At 37.7% G+C, this 24463-nt stretch overlaps 1 protein-coding gene across 4 annotated transcripts in view; it reads left to right on the top strand.

Annotated features, from left to right (window-relative positions):
• The first annotated feature begins 315 nt into the window (after nt 1-315).
• The window catches only part of PAIP1 (poly(A) binding protein interacting protein 1), a 32322-nt gene continuing 8174 nt past the window's right edge, over nt 316-24463 (top strand). Inside the window, exons 1-9 of one of the 4 annotated variants that reach the window (XM_037023575.2) lie at nt 316-462; nt 1748-1917; nt 9101-9286; nt 12546-12658; nt 18991-19102; nt 20511-20636; nt 21835-21941; nt 22466-22583; nt 23352-23406. In XM_037023575.2, the coding sequence (XP_036879470.1) occupies nt 1819-1917; nt 9101-9286; nt 12546-12658; nt 18991-19102; nt 20511-20636; nt 21835-21941; nt 22466-22583; nt 23352-23406 (916 nt within the window). In that variant the 5' untranslated portion in view covers nt 316-462; nt 1748-1818. Of the gene's footprint in view, nt 463-672; nt 1203-1747; nt 1918-9100; nt 9287-12545; nt 12659-18990; nt 19103-20510; nt 20637-21834; nt 21942-22465; nt 22584-23351; nt 23407-24463 lie in introns of those variants that run through there. The other 3 variants (XM_073236462.1, XM_017653753.3, XM_037023574.2) reach the window with 3 other exon arrangements.

Below are 24463 nucleotides of genomic sequence, written 5' to 3' on the forward strand. Positions count from 1 at the left end.
ACCATTACGTCAGTGGCTTGGCATTTGTGGGTCGCACTGTATTTGATAGAACGGATAGGGGAGATAAAGAGGGGAGTTTCTATGAAAGGTAGTGCATTTAAAAAAATTCCTGGGGAGCAAAAGAGAAAAGGGGAGAGATTGAAATCTGGTCACAGCAGGTTTCACCTACTGTGATAAATACCTACTGTGGATCGAAAAGGGGAGGGAGGGGGTGTATTTTGTTTTTCCTCCCCTCGCCGCCGGTAACGAAGCAGGTGGCCGAGCTTCTTCCAGGGCTCCCCTCCCGACCGTCCTCCGGTCTCGGCCGGCGCCGGGTCATTGCACACACCTGCGCGCCCACGGAGGGGCGCGTCCGCGAACCCTGGTGCTGGCTCCACGCCCCCTCCCCTCTTATTTTTATTTTCCTGGCATCAACGCGCACTTCTCTCCTGAGAACCATCTTGTTGGTCGGGCCCGCCTGGGGTAAGCGCCCCTCTCTGTCCCCAAGCAGGCCTCGGGAGCCGAGGTGCCCCCTCCGGCCTCGCGGCGGGCAGGGCTGTCCAGCGGCCGGGACGCCACTCGCCTGTTGGCCCGCTGGGCCGCGCCTGCCCGCCCGCCCGCCGCGACCGGAAGGAGCAGCACCGGGCGCGCCCGGGCCTCCGGGCCGCGGGGCGCCGCTGTGATCTGCAGCCGCCCCCTCCCCCCGCCGGGCCGGAGGGGGGAGAGTCGGAAGGCGGAGGACAGCTGCGGGGGGCGGGCGCTCGGGAGCGGCGAGTGCGGCGGTGCTCCGGCTGCCGTCCGCGCCGCCGGAAGCGCCGAGGAACCGAGCGGGGGCTCGTCACCCTCCTCCTCCATGAGGCCCGAGTGAGCGCGGCGGCGTCAGCCGATCCGCGGCGCCTCCCCCGCGTCCTCTCCGCAGCGCAGCGGTAGCGGCCCCAGGAGGAGGAGGAGGAGCATGTCGGACGGTTTCGATCGGGCCCCAGGTGCTGGTCGGGGCCGGAGCCGGGGCCTGGGCCGCGGAGGGGGCGGGCCTGAGGGCGGCGGTTTCCCGAGCGGAGCGGGGCCTGCCGTGCGGCCGCGGCAGCCACTGTCGCCGCAACCCAAAGCCCCGGGTATCCTGCAGCCGCCGCCGCTGCGCCAGCCCAGGACGGCCCCGCCGCCAGGGGCCCAGTGCGAGGTCCCCGTCGGCCCCCAGCGGCCTCCCCGGCCTGGGGCGCTCCCAGGTACGGAGCCGCTCTCGGGAACCCCGTCCTCCTGGGCCAACGCTTCTCCACGGCCCGCGCGCTGTTGCCTCGTCCGCCCCTCCGGGTTCCGAAAGCATTCTCCGAAGGGCCGGGTTGTTACGGGGAGGGGACGAGCCCGGAACGGGGTTTGGAAGGTGGCTGCCGGAATCCTTTGTGCGCCCTGCATGGGGGAGGGGCCCAGTGCGCGGTCTCCGAGTTGTGCTGTCCCGGGAGGAAGTAAAAACTGCCTCCGCTCACCAGCCCTCAGAAGGGAGCAGCCACCCTGTTTAACACACTACTTACAAAAGAGTCAACGGGGGAGAAAAAGCATTTCACAGGCAGTTATGTTCACAAATGAGCTAAAGCAAGTCTTTTGTTCCTTTTTTGCAGGGTTTCTGTACATACCCTGGCAATAAGTTTAAATTTCGTGATGGTTCTTGTCTCTTATTAAAAATCAGCCTTTCTCGGATGGATTTTCAGTGCATAATAAGCTGTTATACAAAGGAATGGACACATCTAAACCCCTTTTTTGTTTCCTTTCTCAGAACAAACGCGGCCTCTGAGAGCTCCACCTAGTTCACAAGATAATATCCCACAGCAGAACTTGGAGTCAGCAATGGCTAAACCCCAGGTGGTTGTAGCGCCTGTATTGATGTCTAAGCTGTCTGTGAACGCCCCTGAATTTTACCCATCAGGTTATTCTTCTAATTATACAGTAAGTACACCCTTTTACTACAACTCTAGGTTAAGTTTACTGGAATAATGTGTTTATTCATTAATCAGAGTATTCTGGTGCTTTGTGTACTACACATAAAAACATTTTATTATGAGCCCATTGAACTCATAAGGAAACAAAACTGATTTAGCAGTGTATTTTGTAGTTACTACATTCAAGACATCAGATTTAAATTGAGAGTGGACATTCTTGTCTGTTTTGTTCACCACTGTATTTCCAGCATCTATAGAGTATCTCTAGTAGAAACTTGTAAGTAAACTTTTATCTAATAAACTTGATGTAGTCAAGGACACTTCCAATCCATAAAACTGAAATCTGTGTCCAGACTTTATGGATGGACAACCTATAGAATAGTGGTCTGGCAAAGGTGATTTTTTAATTTGATTTTAGCAAGAAAGGTGAATAGTCACTGGTAGCTCTCAGTAAATTAAGCAGTGGTTTTGCTGCACTCTAACTGAGGTAGGTTTTTGATTGTTGTGACGTACACCTGTGGGCTCTGTTAAAATAAGTGCTTCTGGTTCTGATTTAACTATTGTTAGGCAAAAATATTGTAGAGGGTTTTGATAAAGTGTTTACAGAGGTATAAACTTAAATTTTAAGATTCATGTTTGTTAATAATATAAGAATTTTAGAAATTGATCACTCAAGTGGAAAACAACAAAGCACAGTTGGGACATACAGAAATGTATTTGTTGTGCTAGGTAAATGTTGTAGTAATTGTAGATCAGTGGGACACGAACCATTCTGAGTTGAAGAAATAATATTACTTTAGCAGAAGTTCTAGCTTTCTTGTTGTCTTAGTTTTATTGACATGTAACATGTAGAATAGTGTACAAAAGACTACCTCAAAGTTTCACAAAGTGAACATATGGGCAGCCAGCATCCAAATCAAGAAAGGAAGCATTATCAATATGATAAAGCGCCTAAAAGCCCCCAACCCCCTTCTAATCATTACTGTTCTCCTAGGTTAAGTACTACTTGGGCTTAACAATAGTTGTCTTTTATCAGTGTTTATGTAAATGGAGTCATACCGAATATGTTTTCTCACTTTCAACATCAAAATTAATCCGTGTTGTGGCATGTAATTGGAGGTGACAATCATAGTAGTCCATGGTGTGAATATACTGCAGCCCCATTTGTCTGTTGATGAACACCTGGGTAGCTTCTACTTTTGGGCTATTGAATAGGAAGGACTACTATTCTTATCCACGTCTTGATGCGTAGATGCCTTTGTTTCTAGCTAGAAATTGAGTTGATGGAACATAGGGTAACCAGCTTAGTAGAGACTAACAAACAGTTTTCCAAACAGACTCTTCTAGTGTTTGCTGAGTAGTATGTCATTTCTAGTTGCTCTGCTTCCATGTTAGCACTTGGTATTTTCTGTTTTTTAAGTTTAGCAATTCTGGTGGGTATGTGGTATCTAGTTACGGTTTTAATTTTTATTTACCTGATGACTAATGATGGCACACCTTTTTCGTTATTTTTTTTTTCTGGCTTTTCTCCCATATTTTATATTTTCTACCATATTTTAAGAAAAATATGGAAAAGCTGTATGCCATGTTTTAGAAACTCCATGCATTTTAGACTGTATAAGGAAAAAACTTCAGGGCTGAAAAGGGGAAAGGATAGGCATAGCAGAAAGAGCAGTTGATTTGGAGTGCAAGGGACCATCAGTCATGTAAAGTAGATGGGAGGGCAGCTTAAATTCTTACCGGAAAATTATATTTAGCTCAGAGGAAAAGGAATCATTGGAGAGCTGTGAGTAGTTGAATAAACTGTTAAGGATACTTACCTTCTAATAGCCACAGACAGTTCCCCATTTGTTTGTCTCCACATTGACTTGGGCTATTTTGATAGTAGGGATGCAGTTTTTTTAAGTTGTCTACCAGCTAGCTTTACATAGTTCAAGTGACACCTGGGCTACATAGAATAGTGTATTGAGTCATGTTAGTCCACTTACTTTAGGCACTCCTTGATATCCTCTATTAATTAGATCAGCTCCTTCTGCACTCAGTTTGCCAGAACAGATTGCAAATTAGAAACCTGTGACTCACATGTGATCAGCAGGTATGTTTTCTTTTGGCCTTCAGTGTTTTTCTTAACGACTTTTTAATTCGATAGAGCAAAAATTGGCTGGAGCTGAGTAGATGTAGCCCCTTTAGATAGATGGCATGAGTTCCAATTTGCTGATTGGCTTACTTCATTTATTTGTAATCCACCTGGATTCTGTACGCTTGCTACCCCTGCTCTGGTACATTCTCTAGCCTTAATCATTTACCCTTCAAACGTCTGTGAGAGTTTTTCTCAAACCAGTTAGTGACATAACAGCAGTATCCTTTTCCTCTAACTCTTAGGATAGGATTTTTGTTGTGAGGGAAACTTCCTTATGGTAACTGTAATCCAAAGTTAGCTGTATTCACACTCATTCAACCTATAGTTGAATATGTATCATAAGTCTGGGAATACAACAGGGAACAAAATGGATAAAAATTCCAGCCTTTGTAGAGCCTCTATTCTAGTGGTCTTCTGGGATGGTTTCCAGGAATTCCTTGAGTCTGCCTTTGTTGTACACATGAAAATTTTGGTTGGTATCTTTGAGCTGGATCTCTTGAGAATGCATGCTTTTTCTAAAAGCCTTTATAATAATAGTCTTTTGCTCTGCTTTCTTAACCCTTCTAAAACTCTACACTCTTTTATCTTCCTCTAATCCTGCTAGAATTATCTGCTTTCCAGGACTTCTTACCAGTGAGATGCTGTATCAATCTATTCCTGGCCATTGCTTCTTCTCTGATAAACCATTCATCTTGAATATTTAATCACAGCTCACTATGAGAATCAGAAATTACACATAGGAATTCCTGAAACATTTTTTAAGAGACAGAATTTCCTCCAACCCCCATACTCAGAAATTCTTTTTTTCTTAAGAATATCCCCCTTCAAATTAGTGCCCAGCTCTTCTTTCAGTAGTGGCATTCTCCAAAATGTAAAATTATTCACTGTTGTTACTACTTTACTTTTCACTGTTCAGACCTCTGTAGACTGAGCCCCCTTATTGTTCTGATACTATTTATACGAGAGCTACTGATGCTCTTGCAATTTCAAAATTTATGGTCTTAACCCTCATCTTAGTGGAGTTTGTTGACCACAGTAGGTCTTTTCTATTAAGCCCCGGTATGTCAGGTCCTGTGCTGGGTGCCACGGGAACCTTCATAGTCTATTTGAAGTTCCTCTTTTATGAGGACTAAATATTTAAGATTCAATTTTTATTTTAATTTGGCCCCCTCTGTGCATGGTGTCCTTCACTCCAAGACTTGTAATCATCTTTCTTTCTAATTTCAGCTGAAGAAATTATTCTGTAGTCTTTGATGCTAGGAGCACTTCTCCTCATTTACCTTTTCCTTTGGCTTCTGTGGCAGAACTTTTTCTTCATCCTTCCATCCTACAGATGTTTCCTTCTTCCCTCAGACTATACCCCTGAGGTTCTGTCTTTTTTCCATTCTATTACATTGGTGATCCAACCTATCTTCTAGAATCTGACCGTTGCTGATCTGTCTGATTCTTAACTATGAAATCTAATTCCTCCTCAGAACTCCAAGGCTCATGTTTATAGTTTTGACTTCTTCATGAGGATCTCACATTCAAACTCAAGTATAAAAAAGGAATTTATCTTCTGCAAACATCTTCTTACATTTTTATATTCTTTATAACTAACTGCTCAGGCTAAAAACTTGGTGGTATATGAACTCACCTTTCTTTCCCACTTGCCCCTTTCAATCCAGTTAACTAAAGTAATTTTGACTGTTCCACCATCTAAGCATCTGATCAATTTCCTTTTTATTCCTGCTGCTTTGGACTAGACTCTCATCTCTTGACAATGTTTTCAGAGTACCTACCATGAAAGGTTCATTTTTCTAATTAATGTCCCTCCTAATCTCTTGTCACAGAATCCTTTAAGAAAAATGAATAAAAATGTAAATATTCTTCAGCTTGAAAGCCATTTGACCCTACGTTGAAGACTTGAAGAAATTTGAAATTTAAAAGTCTGGTACTAAAGAATTCATGCCGGCTTTGATTCAGACACATTGGAGTGCTTATCTGTTCAGAGTACTCTTCCTCCTCTTTTGCTTAAAATGACATGTTCTGAATCCCATTACACTCAGAGTAGCTCTACTTTTTTTACTTTCAGACTTCAAATTTTCTTAAAAGAGAATTGTGCTTATTTTTTTAAAAAACCTGGAAATCGGTGTTCTAAACTACATTTCTTGCTACAAGTGAATGAATGACATTTGATAGAAACAGGAAATTAGTACCTTCAGTTGGAACCTGTAGACTTCCTGCTTTTCATTATCACTATAATACGCTACTCTTAAGTATGTAAAACTAAACTATATATTAAAACTTAAGCTAGTTCATTGTAAAATTCACATATATATGTAGCTTATGTTAAGTGTATTAATGTATGCATTTATAATGCCTAACTGCTTTCACAATTTTACAGTAAAGGATCAGTATTTATAATATGAACATTTCTTCACTGCAGTGGCAACTATTATCCCTCGTGTACTTTCCAGAAATTTTCATTGCCTATAAATCTCTTTTCAAAAAAACTAAATTATACTGAAATACAGTTCTGTATTCTCTCTTCATTTAACATACTACATTGATGATAACTTCTGTATTGCTGCTTGTAAACATGTCTTGTTAAGCAGTTATATGATATTCCATTATGTGGATTTAAGGTAGCATGTTTAACCAGATCCTTGTTGATAAATTGTTAGATGGCTTTTTGGCAATGACTATCTTTGTATGTATGTCAAAGTTGGGTTTTAAGCCTCTGTTAGTTACTGAAGTATGATGTAGAAGTTACACGTACAGGCTTTGTTCTGTGCTCAGTTCTTCTAAGTAGCTGTGTGTGCAGATAAAGTTGGTACGTGGTCTTTTTTTGTTCAAACCCACCCTAACTGCTGTGTGTCTGTCCATCCCCTCCACCGTGGTTTTCCCACTGGCTTTCAACAGTCTCAGTGTGGACCCCAGGACCCTACATGATCTCCCTGTCTACCTAATTGATCTCATTAGCTACCACCCTATTCACAGTTTTGTGTTCTGGCCTTTCTTTCTCAAAGTTATCAGGCAAGCACCTGTCTCCTTGGGGCCTATGTGCTTCTGGTGCCCACTCTATAGAATCTTCCCTCAGATATTTGTATAGCTGGATTTTCTATTTTCTTTCTGTCTCAGTTTAGTTGTTAACTCTTCAGAATCCTTCCCTGACCATTTTTTTCATAGTATATTTCAGTCTTTGAATAGTGTTGTCCATGATGGAAGGTAAGCTCCATGAGAAGACCTCATCTCCTTTATTTATGCTATGGCAGTACCCCAGTACCTAGAACAGTGTTTGGCACTTAGTATGCCCTCATCACTCAAGCAGTTTTGAATGAATAACCAAAGTGACTTAACTCCTCTGTGCCTGTCTCTTTATCTGTGCAAGGGGAATAGTAGTACTGACCTCAGAATTTTTTAGGATCAAGTAAGATTAAGCATGGAAAGAAAGCCCTGTGTGTTTATCATATACTGTATATGCATCTTGTGGCCATTAGCTTATTAGTGAATTAATTAGTACCATTCTAGAACCAAAAAGTATAGCTTTTTATCTTTCTGCTCTTTAGATACTTTTTACACTTTAGTTGCCCTGAGTATGACAACATGACTGTTGCATTTGGAAAGTTTCAGTGTTTTCCTAGAAATTTAAAAACTTGTTCAACACTTAGTATCATATTATGTGCTAGTCACCAGTCTAGAAATCATTTACTTGTTTAATCCTCAGTCACACAGCTGTAATATTTATGATTAATGAATTTGAATTTCAACATTGGTATCTTTATTTTACAGTAGTCATTTAATTTGCATTCAACTGTGTGATTAGACAAACATTTACTGTGTGAGAATTTACCTGCTCTTCTGCTCAGTGAATGCAGCATAATATGGACTGACACATGAATCTGCTATTCCTATAGTTGGTCTTATTACTTGATTGCCTCTCATAATACATGCAACTTGTCATGTTAAATATCATGCTAGTATCTAGAGATACATAAAAATTAGACAATATGGCCTCCAAACAGTGGTCAGCTGGAAAAAAAAAACAGTGGAAGAACAATTAGCTGTGTTGGTCTTTCCACTAAGATTGGATGTCTATCTCCAACATGGAGCTTTCCTAAAGGGGAATATTTTAAGTGCATTCACTGACTTTAGCACTCAACCCCTTCATAAAATTCTTCTATACTGTAGTCATAACCCTTTATTGTGTTTTCTTATTTGACTCTCTTTGGAGCAGGGTTTCATCAAGCAGTGTATTTATTAGATCATAACTGCTAAGTAAACTTGAGAATGCTTTGGGTGTCTTCCAGGCATCGTGAGTGTAAGCATTGCTACTCTGATCTGATACCTTTGCTGTACTCACCCTGCTCAGCCTCCCACCCAGTAAGTAAAAGGTTGGGAATTGCCAAAGGTGATAGTGGTAGAGACATTAGCTGGAAACTACTGCTGCAATCATGGTTGGCCAGAGTCTCCTACCACTGTACTACTAAGAAATTTCAGTTACTTAACTGTGTGTGTGTGTGTGTGTGTGTGTAATTTCCCTGCCCTTGGGGATTGACAAGTGACAATTCTTAATAGCTTTTTTCTTTTCAATATAAAATTGTCAAATATTTACAGGAATATAGAGAATTGTATAGTGAATCCCTGTGGTCTCAAGAGTTAGCTACATGGGGCCATTCTTATTTCTAAATCCTTGGCCCCTCCCTTCCCATTTTGAAGCAAATCCTAAATCTTACTTTATCCATAAATAGATCAAAACATTAATTTTGATATTGGTATACTGAAATGTTGGTTTAAACTTTCTCTCTTAGCTGTCTTGTAAATCTACCAGGGATGAGAAGAACATTCCCTCTATAGTTAGATGGAGCCCTGCTGTTATATATGGCATTCTGGCTACTGGGCAAGGAAGAAGGCTAGCTCAGTGGACTTAATTTTATTGAAGAAAATAACAAATTTCATCATGTTGAAGGACCCTTAAAATCATTTGTGCTAGAGACTCTCAAAGCTGCCTCATGTTTATTTTAGTCAGTTGCATGGGTTACAATTTCTTTTTAACTTTTATCTACAGGAATCCTATGAGGATGGCTGTGAGGATTATCCCACTCTATCAGAATATGTTCAGGACTTTTTGAATCATCTTACAGAGCAGCCTGGCAGTTTTGAAACTGAAATTGAACAGTTTGCAGAGACCCTTAATGGTTGGGTTACAACAGATGACGCTTTGCAAGAACTTGTGGAATTCATCTATCAACAGGTAGGTTGGCAAATAGCAGAGGGTGATCATTAGATAGCTTCCTTAAAGCCTGAGGATGGTAGCTGGGTTGCTTCTTGAGGGAGACCAGGTTAATGTTCACCAACGTCTACACTCATAAACTTTTCATGGTTCATGGGAACTTTTAAGTGTCTGTATAAAATTCCTGTAGTTGGGGATCCAGGACTAGAACCAAACTGCAAATTCACCTGTGTAGCCAAGGCTCTGTACGGGCAGTTGAAGGAGTGTTGGGCATTTATGAGGAAGGTTGTAAGTATTGTACCTATTTTTGAATATTTTGTAGTCTTTTCTCCTAAACCTTGAATTATATAGCATTATTTGAGTATGGGAGGAAAAAAATCATGAGATTTTTGTCTCTCGTCTCATAAATGAGTCTCTAAAAAAAGACCACAAAACACCCTGTCTTGAGTCTGTAACATTGCTACATGTCTTGATTTCAGTTTTCAAGGATTTACATCTTAGCTCCTTGGAAGTCTCATGTCTAGATTGTTTCTTCTAGTTATGACCCTAGCGTATTGGTCGATGACTCATTAATGCTATTTTAAGGGGGGAAAATAGACAACACTAGATTGTGAAGACAAATTTAAGATCAAGGTGTGAGACTGGCCAAAAACAGAGTAGGAGATGAACAGGAATATAAACTTCAGTGTGACTGCGGAAAGAGCAACTCAGAATTGGGATATGTGGAAGGGTGATTCTGGTAGCAGATAGTGATTTTTTTTTAAAAATCCTCCCTAGTGTTTCATTTCATTGCTTTTCCAGTTGATTCTTGATTGTTAGTAGACCCCCCTGTATTACCTAGCCAACTCACAGGTTTCTGGAAATGCTTGAGATTTTAGGAAGATAGGACTGCTCTGTTTATCTTGATACCTACTTTCAGCCTCTAAATGGATTGAAAAGGAATATGAGGTAAGAAAACAGGAATTATACTTATGCTTTTCTGGTTTCTCTTCTATTTAGTTTCAGCTCTTCAATTGGCTGCTTCGTTATAGTTCCTCAGGGCTGGATGAAAGGGTTGTACCTGACAAACTACAATTTCTGCGATTGTCTCAAAGCTAATTCTTTGAATATGTACTCAGTATTATTTTAAGTTTTAACACTCTAGTCAGTGAGACACAGATTTACCAACAGCTTTGAAGTCTCATTAAGGAAATTTATTCATAAAAACTAATGGAAGAAGACCTGTTATAAAAATGACAGATTAAACATACATATTCAACTGTGATTCTTCTCCAAATACCACTGAAATAATACTAAGGGGATTTTAAGAGTCCAGCGGTTCATCAGGACTGAGATGGGGAAATGAGAGAAAAGTACTAGTTTTAGAGACTAGAAAGCAGGGGTGTAAGTGGTAGATCTAAAAACTTTGAATTACAAGTCAGTAGGGAAAGCTGAGAATTGTCCTGATTTATAATGCAGAATCTCCAACAGGCTCTAGGATAGGGATGGAATGAGAGAGACAAAAGATTGCTTGAAAATAGAAAAGGTACTAATACATAGGGAATTTTACAGTTGAGGCTAAGTGTATCATCCAGGTGATGGTGAAAGGCGATCCCTAGCCACAAGTCTAGTGGTCCTAGAGCAGTCAGGCTTACTGGCGTAGGGCAAAAGGCTCCAAGAAAAATTTCCCTACAAGATGAGTATACTTGCCATATTTGAAGATACTAAGAAGAAATTTATAAGCGAGTTTAGCGATAAATTGATGAGAAGTATACAAAGAACAAAAAATTAATGTTGGGCAAGAAGGAGAATTCACTATAATCAACTTTAAAAGACACAAAACTAATAAATAAAAATCATGGTATAACCATATGGGCAGGTGGAGAGTTTGAGAAATAGTGGAATGTGGTGGGGTTAAGCAGAGTGGAAAAGAAATGCTCTTCTTTTGTGGGAAAGCAGTAAGAAGTAATGTCTAAACTGAAAAATCACAGAGCATGGAGACACAGAAGTTAAAACCTTTTTAGCAGAAAGAATTGAAAGTGGTTGCCTATAGGAGTAAAATTGAGGTGTAGTAGGGAAGTAGGAAACACTAATAACAAGCCTTATAGAACTTCTTGTCTTTAAATCATGGTGGTAATTTTAAAAGTAAAGGAAAAATGGCAATGACAATAATAGGAAAAGTAGAATTTCTGAATTCAAGGCTTATGTGGTACCAGATACACATATGTGACATCAGGAGAAACTGGTCTTCCTTGATGAGAAGTATATAGTACAGTGTTTCTCATGAACAAGAAAACTATTAAAAATGAAAAGATCTAATTAATTAAAATTATATACTTCATGCCAGGTGATGCTAAATACTTGACGTGTTTTTATTTCATCCACATGTAGTGATTGCAGGCTATCATGCTTCACCCCTCTGTCAAAGTATGTATAACATGGGAATAAGTTACTTGACTGAGGTCACCACAGCTAGTAAGTAGACCTAACATAGAGTCAGAGGGGCATCAGGCCATTTGTTAGATCTAGACTATGGCTAACTACTACTTTGTGACCTTGGCCAAGTCTCTTAACCTCTTAATGTGTGTTCTTCTTGCCTTATATTAGATAATGAAATACGCTTTCTACTGTTCTTTAAAAACTGCAATTAAAACTTCCTAAGTACTGCTTTGGCTGCATCTCACAGTATTTGATATGTAGTGTTTTCTTGTGGTCTTAGTTTTTTAAGTAGGCTGTTCCAATTTCTTCTTTACCCAAGTGTTTTTTGGAGTGTTCTTTAAGTGTTAATCTTTTGCATCAAGTACCATTAATCACCTCTTTAGGAATCAAGAAACTGTAGCCCAGGGAGGTTTAATGATGTCCAAGGTCATAAAGCAGGCCTGGGAATCTTGTTTTGGACTGCTAGATGCCAAAGTTTGTGCCATCCTGTCTGGAGAAACACAGATAAGAATATGAATATTCTTATTCATAACTGGCATTATGCAACTGGATACATGTACATGTTTTTTGCAAAATGGGTTAGCGTAAAAAGATACTGTTTATTTGCTTTCTGGTAACCTCAGGTAAATGATGGGAAGAACTTGCCTTAAACATTTTCCTTTGTACTTGTTCTGGTTCTTGATAATAAAGTTGGGAGGGAGAGTTAATTTAATTTCCTTTGCCTAACAATTATAAGACTCGTACATTTGTCTGGGCAATATGGACAGAGATGTTTTTTTCTTCTTTACAATGTTGCCATTAAGTATTTGCATTAATAACTTGATGTATCTGTGTCATACAAAACTTTTCCTCTTTTTGCAAGGCCACGTCTATCCCAAATTTCTCTTACATGGGAGCTCGCCTGTGTAATTACCTGTCCCATCATCTGACAATTAGCCCACAGAGTGGCAACTTCCGCCAGTTGTTACTTCAAAGGTCAGTGTGTGAGTACATGAAATTAAAGGAGAATTACTTCTAAACGTACTAGAATTTGACAATTCCTCTTTTCTAAAGACTGTATATTACTGAAATTTTCAAGGGAAATTCTTAATTGTATAGTATTAAGTTTATGGTCATATATATCAATCTCTTTTTCTGCAATGGTTTATGCCTTTGGTCTTGTGCTTAGAAAGGCCTTTCTTTTTCCTGGATCTTAAAAATGATCATTTATGTATATTTTAGTACTTTGATGCTTTTGGTTTGTGTTAACATTCTAATTTTATTTATTGCCACATGTTTAAACAGTTTTTCCTAAACCACTTTTTTGAGTGATCCATTTCCTTATTGATTTGAACTGCTAGCTTTGTTGCACTATGTCCTTATATTTGGGTTTTGATTCTGAACTTTCATTTTATTTCATTCATCACTTGTTCTATTCTCATTTTATTGCCACAGTATTAAAAACCTCAAATTTTTAAATATCCAGTGGTTAGTTTCCCATTTTTTTCCCAGAATCTTCTTTGCTATTTTTGCATGCTTATACTTATTTTCTCCAATAAACTTTAGAATCAGAATTTGAAATTACACAAAGCTTGTGGCCATTTATTAGATATTTTTCATATGACATTGAAGTCATAAGCCAAGATAGGGAAATGAATTTTCTTATAATTTGAGTTGTTTTATTCGGTAAGTTTGTCTTCAAGCTTAGTGTAATTGGTCCACTAGATACTTTAAAAAAGTATTTATAATGGTTGCAAAGTACTCCATGGTGTGGCTAAACTGCACTAGAACAGCATAAAGATTCCAAAAGTACACTCAAGAGATACTTGAAAATTAAACTTCTGATGAAGGTGATACTTCAGATACCATGTAAAAGATAAATTGTGTTGCTGACACACCTGGCTAGCCATTTGGAGGGAAAAAACAGTTGAGTTCCTGTCTCACTCTTTACACCAAAATGTATTTCAGATATATCAAAGACTTAACTAAAAGTGAAACAATAAATATTAGAATATTAGAGGGAAAGTTGACAATTAAGCAAAAATCTTAGGTAGGTAAAGCCTTTCTAAGCAAGACATGATACCCATAGGCCCTAAAACAAGATATTAAACTTAATTATGTGTGTATTATAATGTGGGGGGATCATAAATTCATATGAAGTTAAAGCAGAAATAGTGAAATTTACAACACATGACATTGAACTCATTTGTTTAATATAAAAAGGCAGGCCTCTTAGGAATGAGTAAGAAAATGACCAGTATTTTAATAGAAATAGTTGTATGGCTCAAATTGGTACAATTTTTTTTATTAAGGTATCATTGATACACACTCTTATGAAGGTTTTGTATTAAAAACATTGTGGTTACTACATTCACCCATATCATCAAGTCCACCCCATACCCCATTGAAGTCACCGTCCCTCAATGTAGTAAGATGGCACAGAGTCACTACTTCTCTGTGCTACACTGTCTTCCCCATAACACCCCCATACCATGTGTACTAATCATAAAACCCCTCAATCCCCTTCCCTTTCTCCCTCCCTCCCCACCTACCCTTCCCCACCCCTCCCCTTTGGTAACCTCTAGTCCCTGCTTGGAGTCTGTGAATCTGCTGCTGTTTTGTTCCTTCAGTTTTGCTCCACAAATGAGGGAAATCATTTGGTACTTGTCTTTCTCCATCTGGCTTATTTCACTGAGCATAATACCCTCTAGCTCCATCCATGTTGTTGCAAATGGTAGTATTTACTTCTTATGGCTGAATAGTATCCCATTGTGTATATGTACCACATCTTCTTTATCCATTCATTTACTGATGGACACTTAGATTGCGTCCATATCTTGGCTATTGTAAATAGTGCTGCAATAAACATAGGGGTGCATATGTCTTTTTGAATCTGAGAACTTGTTTTCTTTGGGTAAATTCCTAGGAGTGGAATTCCGAGGTCAAATGGTATTTCAATTTTTAGTTTTTTGAGGAACCTCCATACTGCTTCCCACAATGGTTGAACTAATTTACATTCCCACCAGCAGTGTAGGAGGGTTCCCCTTTCTCCGCATCCTCTCCAGCATTTGTTCCTAGTCTTTTCTATGTTGGCCATCCTAACTGGTGTGAGGTGATACTGTGGTTTTGATTTGCATTTGCCTGATGATTAGCAGTGTGGAGCATCTTTTCATGTGCCTGTTGGCCATCTGAATTTCTTCTTTGGAGAATTATCTGTTCATATCCTCTACCCCTTTTTTTTTTTTGAGAGGGCATCTCTCATATTTATTGATCAAATGATTGTTAACAACAATAAAATTCTGTATAGGGGAGTCAATGCTCAATGCACAATCATTAATCCACCCCAAGCCTAATTCTCAACAGTCTCCAAACTTCTGAAGCGTAACGAACAAGTTCTTACATGGTGAACAAATTTTTACATAGTGAATAAGTTCTTACATGGTGAACAGTGCAAGGGCAGTCATCACAGAAACTGTCGGTTTTGATCACGCATTATGAACTATAAACAATCAGGTCAATTATGAATATTCGTTTGATTTTTATACTTGATTTATATGTGGATCCCACATTTCTCCCTTTATTATTTTTATTTTTAATAAAATGCTGAAGTGGTAGGTAGATGCAAGATAAAGGTAGAAAACATAGTTTAGTGTTGTAAGAGAGCAAATGTAGATGATCAGGTGTGTGCCTGTAGACTATGTGTTAATCCAAGCTAGACAAGGGCATTAAAACATCCACGGATACAGAAGATTTCTCTCAAAGCGGGGGGTGAGGTTCTGAGCCTCACCTCTCTTGATCCCCATTTTCTCACCTGATGGTCCCCCTGCGACTGTGCCTGTCTTAGGTTGTTCCTCCCTTGAGGAATCTTACCCGTCTCTGGCTAACCAGTCATCTTCCGGGGCCATACAGGGAGATGTAAAGTTGGTAAGTGAGAGAGAAGCCATATTGTTTGAAAAGGTTAGCTTTTTACTTCTTTGCAGATTTATGCCCTGTGGCTTCTATGCCCAACATTTGTCTTGAGGTATCTTTACCACTTGGAGGAATTATGATACTCGGTAAATTCGATATGATACCCCTTTTTTTTTTGAGAGGACATCTCTCATATTTATTGATATGGTTGTTAACAACAATAAAATTCTGTATAGGGGACTCAATGCACAATCATTAATCAACCCCAAGCCTAATTCTCAACAGTCTTCAATCTTCTGAAGCATAACGAACAAGTTTTTACATGTTGAACAAGTTCTTACATAGTGAATAAGTTCTTACATGGTGAACAGTGCAAGGGCAGTTATCACAGAAACTTTCAGTTTTGATCATGCATCATGAACTATAAACAATCAGGTCAATTCTGATTATTCGTTTGATTTTTATACTTGATTTATATGAATCCCACATTTCTCCATTATTATTATTATTATTATTTTTAATAAAATGCTGAAGTGGTAGGTAGATGCAAGATAAAGGTCCTCTACCCTTTTTTAAATCGGGTTATTTGTTTTTTGGGTATTGAGGCGTGTGAGTTCTTTATATATTTTGGATGTTAACCCCTTGTCAGATATGTTGTTTACAAATATATTCTCCCATACTGTAGGACGCCTTTTTGTTCTACTCATGGTGTCCTTTGCTGTACAGAAGCTTTTTAGTTTGATATAGTCCTGCTTGTTCATTTTTGCTTTTGTTTCCCTTGCCCAAGGAGATATGTTCAGGAAAAAGTTGCTCATGTTTATATTCAAGAGATTTTTGCCTATGTTCTCTTCTGAGTTTTATGGTTTCATGACTTACATTCAGGTCTTTGATCCATTTCGAGTTTACTTTTTGTGTATGGCGTTAGGCAATCCAGTTTCATTCTCTTATATGCAGCTCTCCAGTTTTGCCAACATCAGTTGTTGAAGAGGCTGCCATTTCTCCATTATATATTCATAGCTCCTTTATCATACACTAATTGACCATATATACTTGGGTTTATTATATCTGGGCTTCCTATTCTTTTCCATTGATCTTTGGGTCTGTTCTTGTGCCAGTACCAAATTCTCTTGATTATTGTGGCTTCGTAGTAGACCTTAAAGTTGGGGAACATAATCACCCAGCTTTATTCTTCCTTCTCAGGATTGCTTTGGCTATTCAGGGTCTTTTGTGCTTCCATATGAATTTTAGAACTATCAAATAGGTATAATTTAAAAATATATAAATGACAAAGTTATGAAAAGCTATCTAATCTTAGTGATAATTAAAGAAATGCAAATTATAGCTTCTAGAAAAATGTGACAGTGGGCACTTCTAAGCAAGCTTTTCTGCCATCCTACCTTATATTCCCCTCTGCTGCTCTCCCCTGGCTGTGCCTTAAAGTTACATAGAGGCTGAAATTTCCAAGAATTTCCCATTCTTGGACATTCAGATGTAGTTGGACTGAGGTGGAGCCTGGGCAAGGAGTTGGAGAGCTCCTAACGTGATTCTTCTGTACAGTCAGGCTTGTAAACTATTCTTAAAATTCTCTGTTGATTATTTACCCTTGTGTGTCCTTTATAGTACCATGATGCTCTCAAAGATGTTAAGGTGGAGAAAGGCTAATCCTGTAACAAGTGAAAGCAAGGCATTATTCTGTTACCTAACTGAAAAATACATACATACTTTGACAAAGACAAAAGTTACCTTCTGGTAGTTGCAATGACTTTGTTCTTTGTTTTTCTGAAATAAACATATGTTGCTTTTATAATTAAAAATGTTTAGCTTATGGATTATAGGGTCTTTCCTCTCACCTAGATAATCAACCATGTATATGGGTAGGAATTTACATTTGCACATACTACGGTAACATACTTTAATGTATAATTTGCCAGTTGTTGTATTTATAAAACAAAAAGGTCATTTTATCCAAGCTCTTGCCTGCAAAGTCATAAAAGAAAGGAGAGCAGCCAACAAGGTGCTTGGATAACAGAACTGGCATCAATTAACTGATCCTTTCCATTATTATACCAAGTTTTTATGATGAGGAATTAATATATGAGAAGGTAACAAATACCTTAGTATATCTGACTTAAACAGAAGATGGTGCTCATTTAATATAGCTTGTAAACTTCGACCACATAGGCACAGTAAACTATCCTGAGTTTATGGTTGATTCACTAATTGACCCAATGTAAATTCTTGGGCATGAAGTGACTTTTTCTTAAAAAAATTTTAAACTGGTCTCATGTATGGAAGCCATTCAGTCTCCATAAGCCCTGTGTCCTTAAAAGAACTATCAAATACCAGTTTTATAAAACACATGACTTTTTCACCACCTTACCAATAGAGATAAAAAAAATATTTAACACAAAGTGGTAAACATTTAAAGTCTATTATAAAAATCCATTTTAGTAGCAGTAGTGGTGCCATAATTCACTGACATAGGCAGTGACAGGCTTAAACTGTGATTATTTTGGATGCCTTGTAAGAACTATGTCCCTAAGATCCAAAAAGAAGATGTTATTTATGGAAGGCAGATAGGCTAAATCAGGAAAAGAAAGCAAGAGAAAAACTTTTTGACACCTTCGGTTTTTATTGGAAACAGAGACCAACTTAGTTGCTTTCTGTGTTTTTATGTGATTGCAACTGAGGACTTTTTTCCTCTTTTCTCTGATTTGTATAATGGGAATTACAAGGATAATGGGTTTGGTAAGAACTCACTTTCAGCTTAGTTGGAGGCCATCTATACATATTTTTAAAGATCTGTTTCAAAGTTCATGTATTCAGAAAAAGAAGAGCATTTTATAAAAACAGTGCTTTCTTAGGTGGCATTATGATTAGCATGTATAATTTGGGGGGCGGGCACAGAGGGCTGTACAACACAGAGAAGACAAGTAGTGATTCTACAGCATCTTACTACACTGATGGACAGTGACTGCAATGGGGAATGTGGGGGGAACTTGGTGATGGGTGAGTCTAGTAAACATAATGTTCTTCATGTAATTGTATAGTAATGATACCAAAATAAAAAAAATAAAAACAGTGCTTTCTTAATGAAAAGCCTGTAATACAAATAAGGTGAGCTTTTTTTTTCTTTTTGGTGCCAATATACAACAAACCTCATGAAACCTATGTTGCTTAAACATATTATAAACTTGATCTGTTTAGAATAGTTGAAAATAATCCTAGCAATTAGTATGGAAAGATGATGTGTATTCCGGTTTCTTCAGTAGTTGGGAACACTTTATTGTAAAAGTAAGGGCGTTGATGCATTGTACTTTCCTCTGTATGCTTGTGAACAACCAAACTGGCAAATGGTCGTTTTGTTTGACTGTATTAAACAAAGCAATGCAAGATTATAAAAGGTGTATCTTTGTTAGATGTCGGACTGAATATGAAGCTAAAGATCAAGCTGCAAAAGGGGATGAAGTAACTCGAAAACGATTCCATGCATTTGTTCTCTTTTTGGGAGAACTTTATCTTAACCTGGAGGTGAGGAGAAATTTTTCTTTTTGTTAAGTATTGACCAAGCCTAAGAATGTAAACTGGTAATAAGGATTCTGTCTCTGTTAAACTTTTACAACATTAAGTGTGAAATGGAAAAGGGGCAATGGGAGAGAAAGAAATGATGCCCCAGAACCTGCTCATGGTAGTGTCTGCACTCAGATGAACTGTCTGTAACATTTGTTTCTCCCATTCATGGGCAGGGCATTAGGAAGTAGTTCCTGGGCATTTTAAAGTCTTGATGTACTTTTGAAAAGCCTTGGTTTATTTGGGAGTTTAAGTTTTTGAAATATAAACAGTCTTCCCTTTTTGAATCGTTGCATCATAAATATTAGTATATTGAGTATGTTACTTTCAGATGGTGGCTCAAAAACAAATTACAGAATATAAAGCATTGAGTGAAGAGGAGAGAGACTAGAGTTTCTGGGGTTTTTATTCCCCATTCTAATTCACCAAGAATAGTTCTTGGTCATATTTTATATATTGCTCTTCCATGTAAAAAACATTTGTACAAAGTCTACAGCTAAACATGATTGTAAATTGATGTTACATATGAGTATATGCTTGTTAGGAGGCAGCGTTAAGTGCTGAATATTACTTTGGAATGATTTGATTTTTTTTTTTTTGACTAGTTAGTCCCAGATAAAATTATACCTTAGTAAACTCTAATTTGAGGAATTAGTCTCATAAACACCACTCAAAAGTCTCTTGAATCCACTGGCAGATGTGCATCTCAGTCTCAGTCAGAGCATCTGAAAGGACTGTGTTCAATCTAGTGGCTAATTTAACTCTTTTTACCACAGATGGACTTAACTTTTTAAAAAGATGTCATGCCTTAATCTTTTTCAGTTTAACTTGTATATGAGCCAAAATAAGCATCAATCTAAAGTATGCCTTAAATAAAGAGTCATTTTAAGAATTTGTTGATCATTTTCTATATGGAATTAATGATGCTATGTCTGTGAGGAGTATAAAGATAAGGCATGGCTTTTGAATCTAAAATTATTCTAAGCAGAGAGCTGAGATACATAAAAACAATTCTAAAGCAAAATGGTATTTTTAAACAGCATAAAGAGCAGAGTAAAATGCTGTGTTTCAGGTGTTAGCTTAATAGACTAGAGAATGCTTTGTGAAACTAACTTTAAAGGAGGCTTCAGTTATCCTGGCCATATGCTATGTGTGAAAATGAGAAATTTTACCTAAAGTTTATTAGTTTTATTAATGGTCTTAGTTACATGTAAAGTAAATCTAATTTTGTGAAGATACCAGAATCTGTTTCTGTGATTTTTGTATCATTTAACTTAAAACACTTACTTTGTCAACACATTATTAGAGCATTTATATATCTGTCTTATATTTTAGCATAATTGCTTTTCATTTTCTTTTGTTCCAAAAGATCAAGGGAACAAATGGACAGGTTACAAGAGCAGATATTCTTCAGGTTGGGCTTCGGGAGTTGTTGAATGCCCTCTTTTCTAATCCTATGGATGACAACTTAATATGTGCAGTAAAATTACTGAAGGTAAGTTTTACCTTTTTTTCCTTAAAAGTAACTGTTTTCCCCATTAGTGTATGATTTAGAGGAAGGAAAGTATATATAGTACACAAATGAATTCAAGATTAAATTACTACTTTAAGTTAAATAATTGACATTTTATGTTGCTTTCAAATTTAAATATTAGAAAAGCAATATATGCATATTGTTTGATGTAAGAATCAAAATTTAGAAATGGAAGACAGGAAGTCCTTCACTTGACCACCTTCTGTAAATTTCCTTTTCTTGCTTTCCCCTGTCTGCATGTGTGTGCTCATAAATAAGATCTTGTTCCGGTTGTGGCTTGCTTTTTTACCATCTAACAAAGATCTTAGCTTTTCGCATGACACACAGATTTATTGCTTTCTTCAGTAGCTTCCTCGTCTTCTGTGGTATGCATGCACATTGTTTATCCATTCTGTCATTGAACAGTTGTATAATTTTCAGCTTAGCCATTGCAGCACTGTCAGTAATCGTTCATGTCTTTATATTGTAGTCGTATATGTATGTTAAATTCCTAAGTATGGATTTGAGTGTGTATGCTTTAATTTGATACAAAATGCCAAATTTCCCCTCTAAATGTTAAACCAGAGTGTATTCCCACCAACACTGAATGTATGCATTTCTTTTCAGTGTCCTTATTAGTGATGTATATGGATATTATAATCAGTCCTAGTTTTTGTGTTGTCGTTCATGATAAGTAAAACAAAGCCTTCATTTGAATTTGCATTTTCCTGATAACTAGTGAATTTAAGCATTTCTTCATGTTAGCCATTTTTGATTCTGTGAATTACTTGTTTATATCCTTGATTAATTTGTTCCCTGATGAAGTTTTTCTTTTCTTTAAATTCAAAGTTTCCATATTTACTGCATGTTGCATATTTTTAAAAAGTGATGGGCTATAAAATATTATTCAGTGTATCTTAGTTATACAGGGAATATACCATACAGTCATTAACACACAGTAGCTGTAAAGTTCTGCTGTAGTTCATTGCTTTAGTTTCTCTCAGTCAAGAAAAATATAGAGGTTCTAGAGATCCTTATTAGACAGTAGAGAATAATTGGGAATATTTAACTTGAGAAATTCATTTTGTTTAAAGAATGCTTGAATTGCTACTAATATCTTACTTTTTGGAATTTCTGTACTTTATTGAATTCCTTATTTTACTGATACCTGCTTTTTTAGTTGACAGGGTCAGTTTTGGAAGATGCCTGGAAGGAAAAAGGAAAGACTGATATGGAAGAAATTATTCAGAGAATTGAAAATGTTGTCCTTGATGCAAATTGTAGTAGGTAGGAAAAGAAAGAATATAGTCTAATAAAACTCAATTTCATTCCTTTTCTCTGGGCATGGTTTTTTTAATCTATACTTCACCAGAATTATTGAAATCTTATCTACAGAAATAATTTCTGTAAAAGTATAACATTTTACCTTCTCATTTAGCCATTTTTATTCCATCGTGTTTATAAACTGGAAAAGTTAAGATTTTCCTGTTAGAAGATATGAGTGCATTGAAAAATAAAATGACTCAGACTTTAAGTTGTACTATAAATATTGGGTGTAAAGTATCATAAGTCCATATAGGGGCATAAAAATGCAGGATAGTCACTGCCTTTAAAAATGACATAATGATGGTTACATGGAATTAATTTTCAAGGTTTTAAATTTATGTTAGTATGGGAAATTTCTAGACTATCAAAGCATTGGATATATGTGTTAAATTTATGAACCAAAATTTTAGTAGTCTGTGGTAGTTTAGAGCCCAACAACACTTATTATGAATATACTTTAATTCATTTTTTGCTTTTGTCCTCAGAGATGTGAAACAGATGCTCTTGAAGCTTGTAGAACTCCGATCAAGTAACTGGGGTAGAGTCCATGCAACCTCAACATACAGAGAAGCAACACCTGAAAATGATCCTAACTATTTTATGGTATGCCAGTGTTCAAATTTTAAGTTTAGCTTATTGTTTGAGAACAATTCAATTTTGGTGATTTCTAGATGACTTACATGAAACTGTTCTCGGAATTTAATTCCTACTGACACTTTTGACTGGCTTAGGTCACATGGCAGCCAGCAGGACAGATAAGTAGAAGAAACATGGAATCCTCCAGTGAAAGGAAGGTTAAACAAGAGAAAGCTCCACCCAGTGGCTAATGAAATTAATGAGGTTTGGACTCTGTTGAGCATAGGGATTGCACAAAGTACTTTTTCCCAGAGAATTCATAACCGAATTCATAACCAACCAAAGGCCTGCATCTCAAACTTTTGCTTTGTATATTGTAGTAAATTAAGAAAATAATAGGTTACGAGGCCAGTGATGCCTTAAAGCTCCTGCCATGACATACATAAAACATTTATGGAGAAATGCTCCTATGACCCCAGTCTTGGAAATTCTTTAAAAAATGACAGGAACTACAACTAAAAATGAGCCAACACTAAATCACCAATGCACAACGCAATAGTTCACCATGAATGCAACAGACAATAGATGACAGCAGGGTTTGAACCACAGAACTTGAGAGAAAGCAATAGAAATCTGAAAACTATAGACTTTCCCAGTGAAATGAAAATGGCTGCCAGGAAATCAGTTTTTTATTATCGGGTACAGACAATTTGCATCAGTCGTTTTTCATTAATTAATGTGCTTTACATCAATTCTGAAATGATTACATATTTTTATCACTTTGATTCGTCCTAGAATGAACCAACGTTTTATACCTCCGATGGTGTTCCTTTCACTGCAGCTGATCCAGGTATGTTGTTTCACAGTCCAGTTTTTGGTAAGGTAGTTAATTACAGAAAACCATACCTTCATCACCAAGTTTTAGCTTTTCAAGAGTTCACAACATTTTAAAATATGGGGTAAAATAAAGGTTTGTCTCACAATATTCTTTTTTTTTTTTTTTTTTTTGAGAGGGCATCTCTCATATTTATTGATCAAATGGTTGTTAACAACAATAAAATTCTGTATAGGGGGGGTCAATGCTCAATGCACAATCATTAATCCATCTCAAGCCTAATTCTCATCAGTCTCCAATCTTCTGAAGCATAATGAACAAGTTCTTACATGGTGAACGAATTCTTACATAGTGAGTAAGTTCTTACATGGTGAACAGTACAAGGGCATTCATCACAGAAACTTTCGGTTTTGATCACGCATTATGAACTATAAACAATCAGGTCAAATATGAATATTCGTTTGATTTTTATACTTGATTTATATGTGGATTCCACATTTCTCCCTTTATTATTATTATTATTTTTATTTTTAATAAAATGCTGAAGTGGTAGGTAGATGCAAGATAAAGGTAGAAAATAGTTTAGTGTTGTAAGAGAGCAATTGTAGATGATCATGTGTGTGCCTGTAGACTATGTGCTAATCCGAGCTAGACAAGGGCAATAAAACATCCACGGATGCAGAGGCTTTCTCTCAAAACGGGGGGGGGGGGAGGTTCTAAGCTTCACCATTGTTGTTCCCCAGTTTCTCACCTGATGTCACCCTGTGACTGTGCCTGTCTTAGGTTGTTCCTCCCTTGAGGAATCTTACCCATCTCTGGCTAACCAGTCATCTTCCGGGGCCATACAGGGAAATGTAAAGTTGGTGAGAGAGAAGCCATATTGTTTGAAAAGGTTAGCTTTTTACTTCTTTGCAGATTTATGCCCTGTGGCTTCTATGCCCAGCACTTGTCTCAAGGTATCTTTACCATCTGGAGGAATTATGATGCTTGGTAAATTCGATATGAGGCACGAATTCTATTTAAGGGTTGTAATTAGGAAGGAAGAAGAAAAGCTATAGAGGTAGCATATGGA

The sequence above is a fragment of the Manis javanica genome, chromosome 1, assembly GCF_040802235.1.
Source record: "Manis javanica isolate MJ-LG chromosome 1, MJ_LKY, whole genome shotgun sequence".
In the NCBI taxonomy this organism is placed as follows: Eukaryota; Metazoa; Chordata; class Mammalia; order Pholidota; family Manidae; genus Manis; species Manis javanica.